A 21,579-nucleotide genomic window follows, 5' to 3' on the forward strand; every position below is an offset into this window, starting at 1 on the left:
AGCACAACTTCTCAGAGAAGAGGCATGCAAAACTCAGAGAGCAGCCTGACCCATGAAAGGCAGGAGGCCATGGTCACCAGCAGCTTGGCACCACAGAGGCAGGCAGCCTCTGTCCCCTCGGCCAGGCTGCTTCCACCTGCTGTTTGCCAAGGCCCCAAACCAAAGGGCAGGACAGCAGAGGAGTCTGCCCTCAGCTTTGTCCCTGCTGTTCCTCTTTGATGTCCTCTCAAGCTCTGAGCCCCAGGGCAACGGGGCTGCACCCTGCAGGGAAGGGCAGGTACCTTGTTCTCCGTGGCATGCTTCTCCTTCTCCACCTTGGCCAGGGTGATCTCCAGGTCATCAATATCCTTCTTCAGCTCTGCACACTCATCCTCCAGCTTGCGCTTCTTGGCAGTGAGGTCTGAGTTCATCTCCTCCTCATCCTCCAGGCGTTCAGTCAGCTCCTTCACCTTGGCCTCCAGCTGGATCTTGGACTTGATCAGCAGGTCACAGCGTTCCTCTGCATCTGCCAGGTTGTCTTGCTCCTGGAGCAGGCACAGGAGGACCAGCACTCAGGCCCTGCCCCAGGACCACCCCGGCAGGCTCTCAGCTGTGCTGTGCCAGCCTAGAGTGGAAGCTCTCCTTGTGGAAGGGGCAGAGCAAGCCCAAGGTGCTCAGGTGAACAGAAAAGACAGCTCCAGTTACTGCCTGTTTGTCATCCACCCCACACCAGTGTGTGGGGATCACCCTTCCCAGAGCCAGAGGGGCACAGACGCCCACGGGAGCCCCGAGCTGGCAGGTCTGAGACACAGCTGCAGGTCTGAGACACAGCTGCAGGTCTGACCAAGTCTCACATTGCATTTCAAGCAGACTGTGGCAATGGGAGGCTCTCAAACCTGCAGGAGGCTGAAGGAGGGATCTAGCACACTTTGCTCCTTCTTCTACCCATGGACCCTGCACCATCTTTACACCCAGAAAGAGCAGGAGGCACTCACTGCCTGCAGCTGGAGAGCCAGGTCATTCTTCTCCTGGGTCATGGAGACCTGCTTTTCTTCCAGCTCTTTCCTTTTAGCCTCAGACTTTTCCAGAGCCTCCTTCAGCTTCTGGAATTCCTCCTTCAGGTTGGACATTTCCTTCTCAGTCTGAGCAGACTTGAGCAAAGGCTTGATCTTGAAGAAGAGCTTCATCCAGGACCAGTTCTTGACAGCATTGAAGGCCCGGATGTTCCACTGGATGGTGTAGAGGGCTTCCCTGGAGGGATACAAGCACAGCATCATCATGGCTGGAGACTGTCCACCTCCCATCCTCACTGCAGCAGAGACCCAGCTCCTGCAGGCCTGGGCATGGCTCTGCTCTTCACCAGGAGGACAAATGGTGATATGTTGAATGAAAGGCACACTGCCCCAGCAGGACAGGTGGTGTGGCCTGGCTGCCAGGTCACCTCACTCTACATCACTCTGAATCTTCTAGTGGAAACCAAAGGCTCTCCCCACTTAAATGCACTGACCCAGGCCCATGCCAGACCTCTTACAGGTCTACCTCCACCCCTTCAGGGCCTTACCCAGCCACTGTAAGACAGAGGCAAGCCCCACAGGTGAGCCCACTGAAGGGTGAGGAAGGAACAAGAGGACACACAGAGCTCTTGCTCTTGCTCTCCCCACCACAACACTGACCTCCTGCTGATGATCTTCTGATACTCCACACGCATGAGGTGCCCACGGATCCTGGCCTGCAGCATGGTCAAGATCTTGGCCAGGCGCTCATCTCGCATCTCCTCCAGCATGCCCAGCAGGCCAGCTTTGAAAAACACCTGCAGGCAGGTGGGTGAGGACAAGGGAGTCATCAGCAGAGGGAACAGAGGGCTCAGGGGTAACACCTGCCAGGCAGACCTGGGCCAGACGTGGCCCAGAGCAGAGGTCACAGAATCACAGATTGGTTTGCTTCGGAAGGGATCTTCCAAGCTCATCCAGTCCAACCCCCCTGCAGTCAGCAGGGACAGCTGCAGCTAGAGCAGGTTGTTCAGAGCCCCAGACAGCCTCACCTGGAATGGTTCCAAGGATGGGGCATCTCCCACCTCTTTGGGCAGCATGGGCCAGGGCCTCACCACCCTCAGAGGATAAAACTTCTCCCTTCTCTTGAGTCTAAAACTGCCTCTTGGAGTTCCAAACCATCACCCCTTGGCCTGTCACAACAAGCCCTGCTCAACTCTGTCCCCAGCTTTCTGATCAGCCCTTTAAGCACTGCAAGGCCACCAGAAGGTCTCCCTGGACCCTTCTCTTTTCCAGGCTGCACAACCCCAACTCCCTCAGCCTGGCCTCACAGCAGAGGGCTTCCAGCCCTCCCAGCATTGCTGTGTCCTTCTCTGCCCTGTCCCAACAGCTCCATGTCTGTGCTGTGCTGAGGACTCCAGAGCTAACCCAGCACTGCAGGTGGGGTCTCAGCAGAGTGGAGCAGAGGGGTAGAGTCCCCTCCCTGCCCCTGCTGCCCACACTGCTGGGGATCAGCCCAGGACACAGCTGGCTCTGGGCTGTGAGCTCACAGTGCCAGCTCATCTCCAGCTTTTCACCCCCCAGCATCCCCAAGTCCTTCTCCAGAGGGCTGCTCTCCGGCCTGGATTGGCACTGGGGTCACACAAGCACCAAGGGCTGCCTGGGCATGCACCCACACTCTGCACTGGTTGGTGCTGAACCCCACAAAAGGATCTGGGTGCCAGACCTCCAGCCCTGAGCACATCCCCTCACATCCCCCAGCAGGGCCTAGCTGCTGTGTTGGGTGGAATGAGGTCTGGCAACAGTGACCTTCTGCTCAGGCCTGTAACTTCCCAAGCTGTTTCTTCCTCTGCCTTCCTCAATCCCTTCAATGGCCATGCTCAGCCTGCAGAGCACAGGCTTCAGGAGGGCTGTGGCCAGGCAGTGAACAAGCTGGGCATGGAGAGCAAACTGGGACTGCAGAGAGACAGGAAGGCTAATGTCTCTCTCCCCAAACCCACTGCCTGCTCTCACCTTGGTATGACCAAACTTGTACTGTGAGTGGTCCAGCTCCAGGGAGCTCAGCAGCTTCTCTGTTGCCTTTCTGCTGTCTACAAACTTGTCATCTGGAATGGCTGCTGGGTTGAGGATACGATAGCTGCAGGGACAGAGCAGAGGGAGGACATGCAAGAGCACTCCAGCACAGAGCTGATGGCTCCAGGATCATCCCTGCACCCCAGCCATGGCAGCCACCCCTGGAAGCAACACTGCTGCCACCCAGGCTGAAGCCATGTGTGAACCAGGAGCTCCTGGCACAGGATGGGTTCTGCTGCAGAGCAGACACCAGGGAACCCTGCCAGATCTCAGTCCCTGAACACAAGGCAGACTGTGCAGGAGGAGACCACTGGGCCTGGGCCTACCCAGGCCAGGTAGGTTGGATGGGGCCAGGTAACAAATGGTAAGCATCTCAAGAGCAGAGATCTAAGCCAGGATTAGAGGACCTGAGGCTTGCCACTCCCCATCTGCTCCAGCTCTGCATTCAGCACCTCCAGCATCCCCAGCCCCCTGCCTCCTCACTCCTGGCTCCACACTGTCCACGGCTGGCACGGCAGAGCCAGCGGCAGAGCCATCCCAAACCCCGCACGCACTGGGAGCGCTGCAGTGCTTCAGACCAGCCCTGCAGCAGCTGGGGAGCAGGGCAGAGGCAGACTGTGTGCCCTCAGAAGGTGTGATGGCTGCTGGGCAAGGGAGAAGAGGGAGTTACCGCTGCTTGAAGTCGGCGTAGAGGATCCTGTTGGGGAAGCCCTTGCGGCAGATGCGGATCCCCTCCAGGACGCCGTTACAGCGCAGCTGGTGCAGCACCAGGAAGGCATCCATGGCTCCTGTGGGTGAGAGCAGAGATGGAGCAGACATTCACCCCAAGAGGATGGGAGAAATGGAGCTGCAGCAGGGGCCTGAACACTGGAAACTCTGGGTTTGAACAGGGCTCTGGGTCCTGAGCTGAGCACCAGCACTGCAGCCTGGGCCCTGGGACTTTGGAGGGGGTCAGGGAGAGAGAGGACTGGGGGGAAGGGAACATAAATAGTAATGGGGGGATTGAGATTGGATGTTAGGGAGAAGCTCTTCCCCATGAGGGTGGGGAGAGACTGGCACAGGTTGCCCAGGGAGGTGGTGGAAGCCTCCTGCCTGGAGGTGTTTGCAGCCAGGCTGGATGTGGCTGTGAGCAACCTGCTGTGGTGTGAGGTGTCCCTGGCCATGGCAGGGGGGCTGGAGCTGGCTGAGCCTTGAGGTGCCTTCCAACCCTAACAGTTCTATGATTCTAAGGTCAGCATGAAAGCCTCAGCTGTGCCTGCTGGACCTGAGTTCAAGGCAGCACAACTGTCACTGCTCAGCCAGCAGGGGAGCCTGGCAAAAAGTCCTCCTCAGGAGAGGAGACTGACAGAGGTCACAGGGCTTCCCACAATGAGGTGGGACCAGGTCTCAGTGGCAGCAGAGGTGCTGCAAGAAAAGGACTGGGCAGAAGCTGGAGTCCCTGCCAGCCCCCAGAGGTGTCTCAGGCTCTGCATACCTGGGGTCTTGGACTCGTTGGGGATGATGCAGCGGACGAAGTGGGGCTGAGTGGAGCGCAAGTTGGTCATCAGCTTGTTGAGGTTCTCCTGTAGGGCAGACACAGGGGATGAGGCATGAGGTGACAGCCCTGCTCCCCTACCACACCCCTCTCCAGCCCCTTTTCCCCATGGGCAGGCAGAGAGCAGACCCTGAGAGCCCTTACTACTCATCACTCCTGCTTGGCTGCTCTCTGTGCCACCTGCCAGCAGGACACCCTCAGCCCCATTGCAGGACCACTGCCTCCTGCCAGGGTGTGAGCGAGGGCAGAGGGGACTGGGCTGGCAGACCTGCCAAAGGGCACCTGCAGGCTTTGCTGTGCCAAAGAGGAGCCAGATGCTTCTCAAGTGTTTGCAGGTAAAGGCTTGCTGCAGGGGAGAGACAGGGAGGCAGGACTGAGCATATTCCTGGTACACAGCTCTGCTGGTGCCCATTGCCCTGTGCTCAGCACCCTGCAGTTCCAGCACTGGCACCCACACTGCCTGCAGACCTCATCTCATCAAGCGTTCCCTGCACCTCCACAGTGCTGCCTGTGCCCTTTGCCCATCACAGAGGGTCCTGCTGATCCAGCCTTGGCCTTCTTTTGTCTGCAAGGCAGGGCTCAAGCCAAGCCACAGCCCTGCCTTTTCTTGTGGGAAAGGCATCTGCACCCTTGATCCTTCCAGGCTGCCTCCTGCTGCTCCTACAGACTCAGCCTGTCCAGGACCAGCCTGGGGACAGGAAAGCCTTTGCACAGCTCCACATCATCATGGAGCAACTTCTCACCACAGACACCTTTCCCTAAGGCCTGTGACTTGTCCAGAAGGAAGAAAACCTTTGTGTCCCTAGGTGGGGGCTCTGAGACAAGTGCACCCTGGCATCAGGGGAGAAGACTGTCTGTAAGTATCTGAGGGCTGGGGCTCAGGAAGGAAGGATCAGGGACAGCCTCTGCTCACTTGTGCCCTGTGAGAGGGCAAGGGGCAATGGATGGGAACTCCAGCACAGGAGGTTCCACCTCAACATGAGGAGGAACTTCTTTACTGTGAGGGACACAGAGCACTGGAACAGGCTGCCCAGAGAGGTTGTGGAGTCTCCTTCTCTGGAGCCTTCCCCAGCCCTGTCTGGATGTGTTCCTGTGTGACCTGCACTGGTTTCTGGGGTCCTGCTGTGTGGGGGTTGGACTCAAAGATCTCCAGAGGTCCCTTCCAGCCCCTAACATCCTGTGGTCATCATGAGGCTGTCAGGACAGGACACAGCTCTTGGCTCACACCCCCCTCCCTGCTTAAGCTTCCAGTTGCTTAAGCTCTGGGGTGGGCAAACTATCTCCTGTGGTGAGCATGGGAGGAGGGCTGGGGTGGTAGCCCAAGCTGTAAAGTAGCTCAGGTCACCTCCCTGGAGGGGACAGCAGAGAGCTGCCTGCTCTCAGAGACCTGCAAGATCCTCCTGCATTTTCTTCTGCCCAAGGGCTGTCCTTCCCGAAGACCAGAATGAGGAGAGAAGTAGCACAGACTTAAAGTGATGTTCATGTGATACATCAGCTAAACATCACTACAAGTCTTAACTGCCGCTCCCCCAGAGGCGAAGCAGCTGCTGGGCAGCCCAGCCGACACGGGGCAGAGGCAGCCCCAGCCCCAAGGGAGCCACCCTCTGCCAGCCTGCAGCCTGCCCAGCAGCATGGGGACAGGGCTGGGACTCTGCCAGGCACAGGCCCCTCGCCCAGGGACGAGAGGAGCTTTTGCTAGTGGCGGTCCTGCGGGAGCCCCGGCGGTGCTGCAGCCCCAGGAGCTCACGGGCAGCGCACCCCAGAGCGGTGGCAGGGAGGTGGGGCTGGCACTGGGACACTCTGAACGTGCTTCCCTCATGGCCTGGCACGGGGAGCTGGCTCCTACCTTGTGCAGCTGCGACACAGTTTGGAAAGAAGCTGCCTTTTTGCGTTTCTCCTTGGTCCCTGGCTTGTGAGGTTCCTCTGTTGGGTTGAAACAGTGAGTCATTACACCAGCAAGGCAGCTGCCCGGCCTGGGGGGCGCTCAGGAGCACCCCAAAGACACCCAGAGCCCCTGCCTGCTGTAAAGCAGAGATGGTAGTGCCACCAGAAACACCTCCCACAGCACCCAGCTCTGGTCTGGTCCATTCTAGTCTGCTCCTCAGCTCTTGGTACCAGGAGGCCGCTTCACACATAGGAAGTCACAGAGCAGCTCCACAGCACAAGCTCAGCCTGGCCCTAATCAGGGGCTGGAGAACAGGGCTGGGGAGGAGCAGCTGAGGGACTTGGGGTTGTTTAGTCTGCAGAAGAGGAGGCTGGGGGGAGACCTCATTGCTCTCTACAGCTTCCTGAAAGGAGGTTGCAATGAGGTGGAGATTGGTCTCCTCTCTCTGTTATCAGGTGAGAGAAGGAGAGCAAATGGCCTGAAGTTGTGCCAGGGGAGGGTGAGGTTGGAGAGTATGAAAAATTACTTTGCTGCAAGAGTGGTCAGGGACTGGCACAGGCTGCCAGGGAGGTGCTGGAGTCCCTATCCCTGGAGGTGTTCAAGAAATGTGTGGCCATGGCACTCAGGGACATGGTCGAGTGGCCATGGTGCTGTTGGGTTGCTGGTTGGCCTGGATGATCTTAGAGGGCTTTTCCAACAACAAAACTCTGTGATTCTGTGACTCTAGCCACCCAGTGCAGCCTCGAGGCCAGCACTGCATGCCTAGAGAACCAACCTGCCCAGGGCACCGTGGGCCTGCCCTTGGCCCAGGGCTACTGTGTGCAGAAATGCTGCAGCAGCAGCTGGGTGTGGGGCTGAGGGGGGTTTGCTGCAAAGGGAGGGAGAGAACAAGGTCAAGACAGGGGTGGTGATGCTCCTCACCTGAGGTAGAGCCCACATAGTTCTCATAGAGGGAGGCCAGCAGCTTGTTCTGGGATTTTTGGAAGACAGACACCACTGTCTCGTTCAGGGGGTCCTTGTTCTTGTCCAGCCACCCAGCGATGTTGTAGGGCACCTGGCAGCAGAGCAGAGGGGCAGAGGTGAGGGCAGCCCTGCAGGAGGGCAGGGGGGAGGTGGTGGGAGGGCTGTCAGGGGACTCACCACCCCAGCATAGTGCACCAGCTCGAAGTGGGCCTCGTATTTCCGCTTCTTGTCCGGCCTGGGCTTCTGGAAGTTGGGTGACTTCCCGAGGTGGTTGTCGTAGAGCTTGGCTTTGAAGGACATGTCAGAGGCTTTGGGGAACATGCACTCCTCTTCCAGGATGGACAGGATTCCCAGTGGCTGCAGAGAGAAGGTGGTGCAGGGAGCTCTGAGCTCGGTGTTAGCAGGTCCCATCCCAGAACGGGGCAGTCCCTGGGCAAGGCTTGGCTCGGGAGGCCCTGCTGGCAGTCAGCCAGAGGGTGCAAGGCACTGCCCATGGGACAAGCTACCACTGATGCAGCCAGGCTCCATCTGCCTTCCAGCCAGCCAGAGTGGGACTGGCCAGGCCTGCACAACACAGGGGCTTGCCCAGGCCCATCAGGTTCACAGAACCACAGAATGCTAGGGGCTGGAAGGGACCTTGAGAGATCATCCAGTCCAACCAGAATCACCTACACCAGCTCACACAGGAGCACATCCAGGCAGGTCTTCAATATCTCCAGAGAGGGAGACCCCACAGCCCCTCTGGGCAGCCTCTTCCAGTGTTCTGTCAGCCTCACAGGGAAATAATTCTTCCTCCATGGAGCTTCCTCTGCCTCAGCTTCCACCAGTGCCCCTTGTGCTGGCATTGGGCAGCACCCAACAGAGCCTGGCCCCAGCCTCTGGGCACTCACCCTGCACATCTTTATCAACATGAATGAGGTCTCCCCTCAGGCTCCTCCTCTCCAAGCTAAAGAGCTCCTGGCAGGTTTCCTCCTTTGCAAGGAAAGGAAGAGTTCCCTCCATGCAACAGTAGAAATCCTTTAGACAAGCTGCTCTGAATCAGCACTGACTCAGGTGAGAGGCACTGAGGGGCAGCAAGTGGGGAGGAAATACAGGGGGCAGAGATCCCTGTTCCCTGGCAGAAAAGCCCACAGAAGGTTTTGTGGCTCACTGGTGGCTAGGAACAGAACTGTTGTGGCTTCATAAAGTCAAAAGGGACTCAGTGGGCTGGAGAATCTGAGCTGTGGGGTCAACAAAGATGGGCTCCTGCCACTGGCTGAGGAGAGAATCATTTCACTTCTGGTAGCAGAGCACCTCTCACTGCTCCAGTCTTTGCAGATGAGCCATCTGCCACAAGTCCCCATGCCTGTGCCCTGCCTCATGCCTCACCTTCTCAATCAGGTCAATGCAAGCCTGCAGGTCCAGGCCAAAGTCAATGAAGACCCATTCAATGCCTTCCTTCTTGTACTCTTCCTGCTCCAGGACAAACATGTGGTGGTTGAAAAACTGTTGCAGCTTCTCATTGGTGAAGTTGATGCACAGCTGCTCAAAGCTGTTGAACTGCAAGAACAAACCAGGCCTGCATCAGAAGAAGGAGCTGCAGGTGTGAGGGCTTCACTCTTCTGCTTTGTCTGGGTGGGAAGAGGGAGCTCTGCCAGGCTCAGCTGGGTTGCTACCAGAGCAGGGAGCCAGGGAATCACTGGAGCTGTGCTGCAGCAACGTCAGAACAGTCCTTGTGAGCTGCCTGTTTTCCCCAGAGCAATCAATACAAGAGCTCCAGACAAGAGCTCACAGGATCACAGGATGTTAGGGGCTGGAAGGAACCCAAAGAGATTGAGTCCAACCCCTCTGCCAGAGCAGGACCACACAATCTCGCTCAGGTCACACAGGACACATCCAGACAGGGCTGGAAAGGCTCCAGAGAAGGAGACTCCACAACCTCTCTGGGCAGCCTGTTCCAGTGCTCTGTGACCCTTACAGTAAAGAAGTTCCCCCTTGTGCTGAGGTGGAACCCCCTGTGCTGCAGCTTACATCCATTGCTCTTTCTCCTATCCCAGGCAGCAAGTGAGCAGAGCTCTTTTTCTTAGCAAGGCCAACTCCCAGGAGAAGACAGAGCTGTGCAACACCAGTGGCCTGAGCTGCCGGCCTCCAGCTTTCCCCAGCTCCCTAGCAGGGAGAACTCACATCAAAGATCTCGAAGCCTGCAATGTCCAGCACTCCAATGAAGAACTGCCTGGCCAGCTTGGTGTCCAGGGTCTTGTTGATCCGAGTCACCAGCCACTTGAACATGCGGTCGTAGGTGGCTTTAGCCAGGGCCCCCACGGCATAGACAACCTGCCAGAGCAAAGCACACAGCTGGGCAATGGCCACAAAGCCTTCCCCCTGCTTTGCTGGCAGCTAGAGGCTGAAGAACCAAAGCATCATAGCTTTAGCCAGGGCCCCCACGGCATAGACAACCTGCCAGAGCAAAGCACACAGCTGGGCAATGGCCACAAAGCCCTCCCCCTGCTTTGCTGGCAGCTAGAGGCTGAAGAACCAAAGCATCATAGCTTTAGCCAGGGCCCCCACGGCATAGACAACCTGCCAGAGCAAAGCACACAGCTGGGCAATGGCCACAAAGCCTTCCCCCTGCTTTGCTGGCAGCTAGAGGCTGAGGAACCAAAGCATCATAGCTTTAGTCAGGGCTCCCAGAGCAGAGACAACCTGCCAGAGCAAAGCACACAGCTGGGCAATGGCCACAAAGCCTTCCCCCTGCTTTGCTGGCAGCTAGAGGCTGAGGAACCAAAGCATCATAGCTTCAGTCAGGACTCCCAGAGCAGAGACAACCTGCCAGAGCAAAGCACACAGCTGGGCAATGGCCACAAAGCCTTCCCCCTGCTTTGCTGGCAGCTAGAGGCTGAGGAATCAAAGCATCATAGCATCACAGAATGGTCTGGGTTGGGAGTGACCTCCAAAGGTCATCCAGTCCAACCCTCCTGCAGTCAACAGGGACATCCTCAGCTAGATCAGGGTGCCCAGAGCCCTCACCTTGAATATCTCCAGGGATGGGCCCTCAATCACCTCCCTGGGCAGAAGAGAGCTCTTGGCACACAAAGGTCAGCCAGATCCAGGGAGCTCATGGTTACAGTATGTGCTCCAAGGTTAGTTTTCACATGCTCTCCAGTCTGTTCTTGTATCCCTGGCCTGCTCTTAGCCTTCAGGCTCTTAGGATACAAATTCAGAAGCCTTATGCATGGGAGGAGCTTACAGCTCACTGTGGGTGAGACATCAGCTCCTAAGGTCCCCTTGAATTTGGCTTGAGGGCTGGCTGGGACTGCTCAGCTCAAGTTTTGAGTTCTTGACTATCATGTGGCTGGAATCTGACAAGCTCCACTTCTGGTGCATTTGGCTCTCCCACTCCAGAGCAGCCTTCAGAGGAGTTTTCTGCTTTGCAGAGCTGAACTCCTCCTGGGAGTCTGACTGTCTCTGAAGCAGATCCATAGAAACTGGACCTCTTCTGGCTGTGATCCAACCCACAAGCCAGAGACCCTGCACCGAGCCTCCAGCCATGGCTAATACCCAAAGTTATCTGCCAGCTCTGCCCCCTGCTTCCCCAGCTGCTAAAGCTGCTAACTGTGTGTCCTCTCAGCCTGCCCTCCTAAACCCAAGAGAAGGAACTGGAGCACCAGCCAGCCTGTGCAGAGGACACTCCACAGCAGTCCTGCTGCAGAGGAGTGACAAACCAGCAGGAGCAGGGAGTCCACATCCCAGCACACTCACCTGCTCCACGTTCTGACCTTTGGTCACGTATTCATTGCCCACTTTCACCCGAGGGTGGAGCAAGCCCTTGATGAGGTCAGCTGAGCTGATTCCCATCAGGTAGGCAGCTTTGTCAGCACCTGTGAACCATTGCAGAGGTGTGAGGAGCCAGCAAGGGAAAGCATAAAGAAACCAAAAGCAACGACCAGCTCCTCTGCTGGCCAGTGCTAACTTGAGTGGGGTTTCTTCCACCTGCTCCAGGGCCTCCTCCAGTGCCTGGTGTGATTCCCCAACCTGCCCATTGCATGGTGCTTCTGAAGTCTAGGCCTCCTGCCTGTTTGCAGGAGGTGGCCACAGCAGACCTGCTGCACCTGATCAGGTGCCTGTCCTGGGTTTGAGTCCTCCTGATCTGGGGATCTCTAACATTTTCCTGTGAGAGCCTCAGCTGCCATGCTGTGAACTGAAACTGCCCAGACAAAGGGGATTTGTTTTGTTGCTTACCTTGCACAGAGGGTTAATAACAGATTGCAGCTATAAACCACCTCTGCAGGGGCATCACTGCTAGAGCAAAACCTTCTGGAACTGCCAGGTAGGAGGAGAAACCTGTGCTGGCATTGCTCAGGCAAGCAGGATGAGTGTTAGCCTGACAAGGTCTGACCCAGGTAGTCCTTTCTGCTGGATCCCTGCCCCAGCTGATGCATAATTACTGCTTAAGCCTTCCAGTTCAGTGGCTGGGCTTCCCCTTCTCAGCCTTCCACAGACTGGGAGGTCACCCCCTCCTTGAAGCCTGCCTGGGAGCCAGGCAGTGCAAAACCAGCAGAAGCTACCTGAGCTCTGACTGCTCTGAATTGTCAGCTTTGCTCTGCAGCCTGGCTCCTCTTAGACCCACGACTGGCATTGGACTTTCCTAAGCAACAAACAAGGAGAAGTGTCAGAGCCTGGCTCCTACTCTGACTGCTCTTCAGGTGGCTGACCTGAGCAGGTCCTTGCAAGTCCTGATCAGGGCTTGGCTCTGGAAGGCTGTCTAAGGAAGGGCATGAGAAGAGCTGAGGAAGAACAAGAGGAGACTGAACAAGGTGAGGGGTCCCAGCTAGGCTGTGGCAGAGGAAAATGTGATGCAGATGAGACCACCCAGAGCTTGCAGCAAGGGCTGTCCTCAACAGGCCTGCTCAAGAACAAGACCCTTGGTGCACCTACAGCAGGTGTGCTTGCTTGGAATCATGGTCACTGACCTGCACAGGTCAGAGCAGGGAAGCTCTCACAGGCTGCCCTTGGGGGGATTGGGATGGCCAGAGCAGGGAAGCTCTCACAGGCTGCCCTTGGGGGGATTGGGATGGCCAGCCCAGGGAAGCTCTCACAGGCTGCCCTTGGGGGGATTTGGGTGGCCAGCCCAGGGAAGCAATCACAGCCTGCCCTTGGGGGGATTTGGATGGCCAGAGCAGGGAAGCTCTCACAGGCTGCCCTTGGGGGGATTGGATGGCCAGCCCAGGGAAGCTCTCACAGCCTGCCCCTGGGGGGATTTGGATGGCCAGAGCAGGGAAGCTCTCACAGCCTGCCCTTGGGGGGATTGGGATGGCCAGCCCAGGGAAGCTCTCACAGCCTGCCCCTGGGGGGATTTGGATGGCCAGCCCAGGGAAGCTCTCACAGCCTGCCCTTGGGGGGATTGGGATGGCCAGCCCAGGGAAGCTCTCACAGCCTGCCCTTGGGGGGATTTGGATGCCCAGAGCAGGGAAGCTCTCACAGCCTGCTCTTGGGGGGATTGGGATGGCCAGAGCAGGGAAGCTCTCACAGGCTGCCCTTGGGGGGATTTGGATGGCCAGAGCAGGGAGGCTCTCACAGCCTGCCCTTGGGGGGATTGGGATGGCCAGCCCAGGGAAGCTCTCACAGCCTGCCCTTGGGGGGATTTGGATGGCCAGAGCAGGGAGGCTCTCACAGCCTGCCCTTGGGGGGATTGGGATGGCCAGCCCAGGGAAGCTCTCACAGGCTGCCCTTGGGGGGATTGGATGGCCAGCCCAGGGAAGCTCTCACAGGCTGCCCTTGGGGGGATTGGATGCCCAGCCCAGGGAAGCTCTCACAGGCTGCCCTTGGGGGGGTTGGATGCCCAGCCCAGGGAAGCAATCACAGGCTGCCCTTGGGGGGATTGGGATGGCCAGAGCAGGGAGGCTCTCACAGCCTGCCTTTGGGGGGATTGGGATGGCCAGCCCAGGGAAGCTCTCACAGCCTGCCCTTGGGGGGATTTGGATGCCCAGAGCAGGGAAGCTCTCACAGGCTGCCCTTGGGGGGATTTGGATGCTCAGAGCAGGGAAGCTCTCACAGCCTGCCTTGGGGGGATTGGGATGGCCAGAGCAGGGAAGCTCTCACAGCCTGCCCTTGGGGGGATTGGGATGGCCAGCCCAGGCTGGGCAGGTGTGGCAGCATGGAGCCCAACTCACTTTCAGTGCCATCAGCCTCTGCCTGCTCCTCTCGCTGCTTCTGCTTGAACTTCATGTTGCCAAAGTGCATGATAGCTCCAACAATCTTGTAGGAGCCAAGTTTCTCCTCGTTGCTGAAGCCCAGGATGTCCATGGCATGCTGAGGAGAGACAAAGCAGCACAGACAGAACAAAGTCACCACTCTGAGGTAAGGGTTGGCTCTCCCACCACCTCCTCAAGCACTCTCCCTATCCTGGGTTTCTGGGCAGGGTCTTCCATTTGGTGGGCCCCTAGAAAAGGATTCCTCTCTGGGGCAGTTTGAATGTGAGTCCAGCTCCCATGAGATCTATTTGAAAGCAAAAGCACTAGCTGAGATTCCACAAGCAGGAGGTTTTCCAAGCTGAGATCTCCTCTTCTCATGGAGGCCATGGGGATTGCTCCCATGCTCCAGCCCCCTCCTCCTGCACAGAGTTACTGTCCTGTGCCTGGAGGAGGTTGTGGAGGCAGATCAGAGTCATTCTGCTCTTCCTTGTAGGCTCACAATATAGAATCACAGGGTTGGAAGGAACCTCAAGGCTCAGCCAGTTCCAACCCCCCTGCCATGGCCAGGGACACCTCACACTACAGCAGGTTGCTCACAGCCACATCCAGCCTGGCCTTAAAATCCTCCAGGGATGAGGCTTCCACCACCTCCCTGGGCAACCTGTTCCTCACATCATGGTGAAGAACTTCTTCCTAACATCCCATCTGTTGCTCCATGTGTGGAGCAGCTGCCAAGAAACTAGAGAGAGCTCAAACCTAACTGAGAGAGGGACACAGCCAAGCCAGGCCACAGCCCCATGTGTGCCCAGAAGAAGGCTGTGCCCTCCAGCTGCCCCTGCCTTGGGCTGTGCAGTGGGGAGGCAGAACACCTACATCTGTTGCCATGAGCTCCTCGCCATCATCCATGTTGTCCACAGTGGTGACACCCTGGGAGCAGAAGTGGTAGTCGTAGGGGTTGAGGGAGAGCAGCAGCATATCTGTAGGGGGGAGACATGCAGAGGATGAGGCCAGCTCTGAGAAGCACAAAGCTGGGGCAAAGGGACAGCCCTGCAGAGAGGGGAAGAGGTTTATGGGCTTCAAGTCGAGGGCACCAGCACCCGGGAGGCACAGCCTCTTCACGCCCAGGGAGGTCCACACATGGCTCCATCTCTTTTGTGAGGTGCCTGCTGCTTGCTATCTTGGGATATGGCTTGGTTGCAGACTGATTTAGAAGTGGCCATCCATGTCCTTGTGACAACCAGATAAGATTACTGCTCTGCACAGCTCTTCAGACCTGCCTAATAAGGTATTGTTCTCGAGCCAGCAACAAGCTCAGGAGCCCACAGCTGACCACCCCAGGGAATGACCACCCCAGGAGACAGTGCCAACCATCTTTCTGCAGGGTGGAAAGGGTTTCTGTGCCTTCTGTGTGACCTGGCACCAGTAGGGCAGGGCTGCTTAGAGAACAGGACAGCCCCAGGGCAAATTTGGGGCAGCTGGGATCGTCCTGGGGAACACATCTAGGCTAGGACTACGCCAGGGCTGTGCTGCGCCAATTGAGCTGTGCAGCTGGTTTCAAGCTCCCCTGAAGCAGGTCATCTCTCCAGGGTGGCTGAAGGAGCTCAGAGTGGGCTACCAAACACTTCCCCCTACCCCAGAATGAGTAGATATCCAGCCTGCATGGATGGAGTGAGTAAATACCCAGTGTGCCCATGCTGAGGTCCTGCTGCAGACACCACGTGGCAAGGACACTGCACTAGGCGGCTTTGCAAAGCACAATCCCATTCTGCAGACAGACCCTGAGTGACCACTACTTTGCTCCTAGACAGCTGCAGAAAGGGCTTTAGTCTGGCTTCTCAGTCTGTGAGGATAAAGGAGGCTGGACTAGATGACCTCTAGAAATCCCTTCCACTCTGAATTATCCTCTGGCCCTGTGCAGCCAGCAAGGCACTCGAGTGCACGGTGAGCTGGGTTGGTTCATTCCCTGTGGACCCCAGAGCTAACCCACAGAGCTCTGGTTGGTTATTTCCAGGCTACCACTCCACAAAGGCTTTGCTGCAGCTTCAGCTACCTTACCTTGCAGCTCTGGCTTCTTCCCAGAGAGGATCTGGTAGTAGATGTGGTAGCTTCGCTCCTTGGGCTGCTGGAAAATCACTCTTGATTTTTCCAGGAGATCTAGAACCAAATGGAGCAGAGGGGTTATCAGAGGAGGGATTGCTCTTTTCCAGGAGCTGAGCCAGCAGAAAGAGTGAGCTGGGCTCAGCCCTGCCCACCTCAGTGGCACCTCTCTACTCACAGATGTCAATGTCTGCTGAGGCCAGCTTCCCTGAGGGGCCGAAATGGATCCGGATGAACTTACCCTGAAAGCACACACAGGAGGTGAGTGCTGGGCCTGGCTGTGCAGGCACAGCTCTCAGCACCTCCTAGAAACCTCAGGCAGCTACAAGACACTGGTGATTTGGCAGTTCTTAGGCTTCTGTTGGTGCCAGCCAAGTGAGGGCTGGGTGGGTGAAGTCCTCTGGGTCTGTAACGTGCAGCACCTCAGGCTTCAGCCACTCGGCAGGCAGGGGTTCTACTCAGCAGGTCAATCCCTGCCCTCAGCTCCTAAAGCCTAGCACATCTGCAGGGCAGTGTGACACAGAGCAGGAGCTCCTTGGTGTGCTGAGGAAGCCCACCCAGGAGTGTCTGCTCTCCCTCCAAGGCATCAGCCAACATGTACCCCACAGCAAAGCCATGCTGGGCTTAGCAGAACAGCTGCTGCTGCCAGGAAGGGGCACACTTGTCTGCCCCAGCTCCAGCACTCCAGGCTGTGCTCTCTGACCCTCTCAGCTCTGCTCCTGGAAGGGCTTTCTCCCCAGCCACCAGTCCCCCTGACCAACACAGCACTCACTGCACTGATGTCACCAGAGGAGCCTGGGCTCAGCAGCGCGATCCCAGCAGGAAGCAGAGGGAGCTTTGGCTGCCACGGGACAAAGCCACAGCACCACAAGTGCCACATTCAGCTCTGCCTGCCTCAGGCACTTACAAAACGGGAGGAGTTGTCATTCCTTATGGTCTTGGCATTGCCAAAAGCTTCCATGGCTGGGTTAGCCTCGATGATTTGATCCTCGAGGGTGCCCTGGAAAACAAAACCAAAGGCCAAGTCAGCTGCCAGGCAGCCCCAGGGGATCTGTAACCAGCAGCGCAGGCGAGCAGGGGCAGGGCTCCTCGCACCGCCTGCCGGCTGCTCCTCAGGCATCTCCTTGTCTCAAGAGGCAACAACACACCCAGACCTTACAGTAGTGCTCTCTGTGGGCTTCTCCTTGCCTAAACTGGTCCCTCTGAAGACCCAAGCTACTGCCCCTTCTGCCACACAGCAGCCCTTAGCTCTTGGTGAGGCTGCTGCAATAGAGTCATAGAATCAATAAGGCTGGAAAAGACCTGAGAGATCATCAAGCCCAACCTGTCACCCAACACCTCCTGACAGCTAAACCATGGCTTCCTAGGAAAAGCACAAGCAGGCACATGCTGGCACCACAACCATCTGAAACATTTCAGGCCCTTTGGCTTTGCCAGGCTTTTCCTCTTCCACCAACCCAAAGCCCTGGGCAGTTCAACTCAAAGCACATTGCAAAAGAAGAGATCCAGAAGTCAGGCTTGGCCTCCAGCTCCCTACACCACCACTGTGCACAGCAGGGGCTCAGTGATGGGAACACATCACAGGTCCCAGCTGCAGTGATCTGCTGAACTCACTGGAGCTCTCCTCAGCAAGCCCCAAGATGAATCTTCCCTTAACCTTGCTCTTCCATTCATGTTTCACACTCAAGTTAAAGAGAACAGCCCTCACCTAAAGCAGGGCAAGAGTTCAAAGACAGAAGCAGGAGTCTTGTGCCAAGGCACACAAAGGACAGTAGGGTTTGACAACAGCAGCAGAATTTGGGGGCACAGGGACCTGCAGGATTGTTCCTGAGAGCTTCTGCCCATGCTCTGGCACATCACAGCCCATGGGGCTTTCCCTAGGTGGGAACCACCAGCTCTGGGTTCTGCCCAGCAAGAGCTGAGTTACCTTTTCAGTGCTGGGCCCATGACTGCTCCCCACCCTGCAGCTCCAGCCATGGGAAGGGCAAAAGAGACCAGCAGCAGCTGTCAGCCACAGCTTTACCCAAACTCTGCTTTGTCACCTTGATATCCTTTTACCTATTGCCTTCAAACCCTGTGAGAAACAAGGGAGGCTGCCCCAGGACCCACAGATTCACCCCCCAACTATCTCAGGCTTGGTCAGGGGTCTGAGGCTCCTGTGCTAATGAGCATCCCCCGACCAAGAGTGTGGGTCAGCTAAAGGCTGTCCCTCAGTGCTCAGCAGAGACATAGGACATAGGACTGAGATGCTGAGCCCTTGGGGTGCTGGGAACACCAGGGTCAGAAGCTTTGCTGGATTTCTGAAGGTGCTTAGGTGTTTCTGTGGAGCTGAGCAAGTGCCTCATGAAGGCAGCCCAGAGGAGGGGACAGCAGCTGCCTGCAATGTGGTGGCCTCAGCCATTTCAGGTCTTTGCATGTCCAGGCATCACCAGGGCCCCTGCTTGCAGCCAGAGCACAGTGTGGCCCCTGCCAAAAAGCCTCTTCCCACCACCCTCAGCTGGGCTTCGAGGCTGAGGAACACACTAACAGCTCAGAGAGTGGAAGCTTCACCTTATCACAGACTCACAGAATGTGAGGGGTTGGAAGGGACCTCAAAAGATCATAGAATCCAATCCCCCTGCCAGAGCAGGATCACCTAGAGGGGGTCACACAGGAACATGGCCAGGTGGGTTTGGAATGTCTCCACAGAAGGAGACTCCACAACCTCTCTGGGCAGCCTGTCCTAGGACTCTGTCACCCTCACAGTGGAAAGGTTTTTCCTTATGTTTCTGTGGAACCTCCTCTGCTCCAGGTTGCACCCAGTGCCCCCTGTCCTGTCACTGGGCAGCCCTGAGCAGAGCCTGGCTCTGTCCTCCCCACACTGCCCTGCACATCTTTATAAACATGAATGAGGTTCCCCTCAGGCTCCTCTGCTCCAAGCTCCAAGCCCCAGCTCCCTCAGCCTGTCCTCACAGGGAGATGTTCCACTCCCTTCAGCAATTTGGTGGCTCTGTGCTGGATTCTTTCAAGCAGTAGCTTTGGAGGAGCCCACACCATCCCCAGGCAAACACTGTGCTGGTTAGAAATGTGCTTTTGAAGAGCAATGATCCCTTGAGGGAGAGTCAGAAAGGTAGAAAGTTACTAAGAGATGAAGCACCAAAGCTTGAACCTATGGGAGGGTGGGAGAGGCAGAGCCAGGGGTAAGGCAGAGGCCCCACCCAGGCATTCCTCATCATCCCACCACAGCCCTGTGCTGCAGCATAGAATAGAATAGAATAGAATAGAATAGAATAGAATAGAATAGAATAGAATAGAATAGAATAGAATAGAATAGAATAGAATAGAATAGAATAGGTCCAACCAATCACCCAACACCATCAACTAAACCATGACACCAAGCACCCCATCCAGGCTCTTCTTAAACACCTCCAGTGATGGAGACTCCACCACCTCCCTGGGCAGCACATTCCAATGACCAATCTCTCTTGCTGGGAAGAACTTCTTCCTACCATCCAACCTAATCCTCCCCTGGCACAGCCTGAGACTGTGTCCTCTTGTTCTGGTGCTGGTTGCCTGGGAGGAGACACCAACCCCTACCTGGCTACAACCTCCCTTCAGGGAGTTGGAGAGAGCAAGAAGGTCTCCCCTGAGCCTTCTCTTCTCCAGGCTAAGCAACCCCAGCTCCCTCAGCCTCTCCTCACAGGGCTGTGCTCCAGACCCCTCCCCAGCTTTGTTGCCCTTCTCTGGACACCTTCCAGCAACTTAACATCTTTGCTAAACTGAGGAGCCCAGAACTGGACACAGGACTCAAGGTGTGTCCTAACCAGTGCTGAGCACAGGGCACAATGACCTCCCTGCTCCTGCTGGCCACACTGTTCCTGATGCAGGCCAGGATGCCATTGGCCTTCTTTGTCACCTGGGCACACTGCTGGCTCACCTTCAGCCTACTATCAACCAGCACCCCCAGGTCCCTCTCTGCCTGGCTGCTCTCCAGCCTCTCTGCCCCCAGCCTGTAGCACTGCCTGGGTTTGTGGTGGCCAATGTGTAGAACCTAGCACTTAGATGAAGCACAGCTCTCCTCAGCAATAAGGATCAGGAGTCTACAACACTTACCCCACTTTTAGTGGCAAGAGCTGCCTAGAGAAAGGAAAGAAAATCATCTTTAGAAATCCAGAAAAGCCAGGCAAGAACCACAAGAAGCATGGTCAGGAAAGCAGGGCATGACCATTTAGTGGCAAAAAATAGGTTCCAAGGGAACAAAAATGAAATGAAATCAGATGGGAGGATTAAACTTTGTAAGAGATGCTAAAAAAAACAACAAACCAAAACCCAAAAGGTTTGTTAAAGAGATTAGCTCAAGAAAATAAAGAAATGCATCAAAAAGCAAGAAGAGTTAAATCCAAACCCAAAGAAGAGTCAAGAAAAGAAGGCTGAGGTGTTGCTTTGTCCATACCTCAAGCAGCCAAGTTTGCTTCTACAGGGGAGGGGAAAGGGGGAAAAAGCAGGCTGGAGCCTCAAGGTATCAAGAGGAAAGAAGCACTTGCAAAGGGCAGCTCCCATATATAACCAGCACCAAAGAAATGCAAGAATCAAAACAAAGAGCAAGAAAAGCACGAGGTGGAAAAGGGGCAAAAAGAGCAAGAGGAGAATGGCAACAACAACAAAAAAAGAAGAGGAGAAGAGGATGAACAGCAAGGCTTAAAAAAGAGGCAAGGTGGGAAATGGCAGCTTTACTCCCTTCTTTTAATGCCCCTTCAGAAGACCTGGGAGGGGTGGGGAGGTGGGGGTGTGTTGAAGGAGGAAGAGGAGATGAAAAAGGGGCATCCAGAGAGCCTCTTCTTCCAGGCTGCAGAGACTCAGCAGCCAGGTTGATAAAACAACAACAAAAAAATACCCCCCCCAAAAAAACCCACACCAAACAAAACCAAAGGGAAATAAATCAAAGCCCAAATCCATTTCCCCTTGAGCAGGATCATTTCAAGCCTTGCTTGTTCCAAAGTCAGGGGGGAAAGCCAAGCCTTGGGTGGGGCAGCCCAAAGCACACTTCCAAATGCAGGGGGAAAAAAAAAAAAGACCAAAGTGGAGGGAAGACCAAAAACCAAAAGCAGAAAAAAAAAACAAAGCCAAAAGTAAAAAAAAGAAGAAGAAGAAAAAGAAGAAAGGGAAAAGGCAAAGAGAGAAAAACAAAACAACAACCAAGAAAGGAAGGAAACAGCAAGAAACTCGTTCCAAAAGAGGGTCTTACTAATTTCTTGCCCGGTGTGTCGCCCAAGGCTGCCACAATGGCAAAGTACTGAATGACCCTCTTGGTGTTTACAGTCTTACCAGCACCAGATTCTCCGCTTAGAGCAACAGAAATACACAGATCAAGGGCATGAGGCAAAGAACAGGCGAGAGGAAAAGCTTCGAGCAGAGCCCCCGCCGACCCCCTGCCCCGCTCCTCGGGCCAGGGAGGATCAGGGGGAAGGGCAGGCTGGCGCCGGCGGCGCCCTGCGGCGCGGGGCTGTGCGTGCTTGGCTTTGGAGCGGGACCCAGCTCCATCCTCGCCGCCCGCGGCAGCCAACCTGCGCCCCGCCGGCCTGCTGGAAGGTGCTGCAGGGCATCAGCTGCCCTCTGCAGCTATGGCAGGAGGTGCCGGCCCTCACGGAGGCTACAGGGCTCTGGCCCCGGGGCTTCAGCTGTCCCGGATCAGCCTCCCCAGCCGTTTCAGCACGGCCGGCTTGGCTGGGGGCGCTCGGGCACGGCGGTGGCACCGCGCCGGGGTGGCTCCTGCCCGGGTGAGCGCAGGGCTGGCGTGCCCAGCGCGGGGTGTGGGTGGCCAGCAGGCCCTGCTGAGCTCATCCCTATAGTTAGCTGCTCTGCCATTGTAATCCCAGATCACAAAGAGCTGGGGGGGAGCCGGGGGGCAGA

At 56.5% G+C, this 21,579-nt stretch overlaps 1 protein-coding gene across 2 annotated transcripts in view; it reads right to left on the minus strand.

The window, feature by feature from the left end:
• The window catches only part of MYH7B (myosin heavy chain 7B), a 35,434-nt gene that overhangs the window by 9,393 nt on the left and 4,462 nt on the right, over nt 1-21,579 (minus strand). Inside the window, exons 6-24 of one of the 2 annotated variants that reach the window (XM_068149769.1) lie at nt 20,915-21,011; nt 19,783-19,806; nt 16,598-16,690; nt 15,869-15,932; nt 15,649-15,747; nt 14,467-14,570; nt 13,573-13,711; nt 11,162-11,280; nt 9,587-9,736; nt 8,792-8,962; nt 7,601-7,780; nt 7,382-7,514; nt 6,422-6,498; nt 4,516-4,603; nt 3,712-3,829; nt 2,982-3,105; nt 1,653-1,789; nt 975-1,230; nt 282-524 (exon numbers count right to left, since the gene is read on the minus strand). In XM_068149769.1, the coding sequence (XP_068005870.1) occupies nt 282-524; nt 975-1,230; nt 1,653-1,789; nt 2,982-3,105; nt 3,712-3,829; nt 4,516-4,603; nt 6,422-6,498; nt 7,382-7,514; nt 7,601-7,780; nt 8,792-8,962; nt 9,587-9,736; nt 11,162-11,280; nt 13,573-13,711; nt 14,467-14,570; nt 15,649-15,747; nt 15,869-15,932; nt 16,598-16,690; nt 19,783-19,806; nt 20,915-21,011 (2,416 nt within the window). The remainder of the gene's footprint in view (nt 1-281; nt 525-974; nt 1,231-1,652; nt 1,790-2,981; nt 3,106-3,711; nt 3,830-4,515; nt 4,604-6,421; nt 6,499-7,381; nt 7,515-7,600; nt 7,781-8,791; nt 8,963-9,586; nt 9,737-11,161; nt 11,281-13,572; nt 13,712-14,466; nt 14,571-15,648; nt 15,748-15,868; nt 15,933-16,597; nt 16,691-19,782; nt 19,807-20,914; nt 21,012-21,579) is intronic. The other variant, XM_068149770.1, reaches the window with a different exon arrangement.

Source organism: Melanerpes formicivorus, unplaced genomic scaffold, assembly GCF_026170545.1.
Source record: "Melanerpes formicivorus ecotype bairdi unplaced genomic scaffold, bMelFor1.0.p_v2 SCAF_19, whole genome shotgun sequence".
Taxonomy (NCBI): domain Eukaryota; kingdom Metazoa; phylum Chordata; class Aves; order Piciformes; family Picidae; genus Melanerpes; species Melanerpes formicivorus.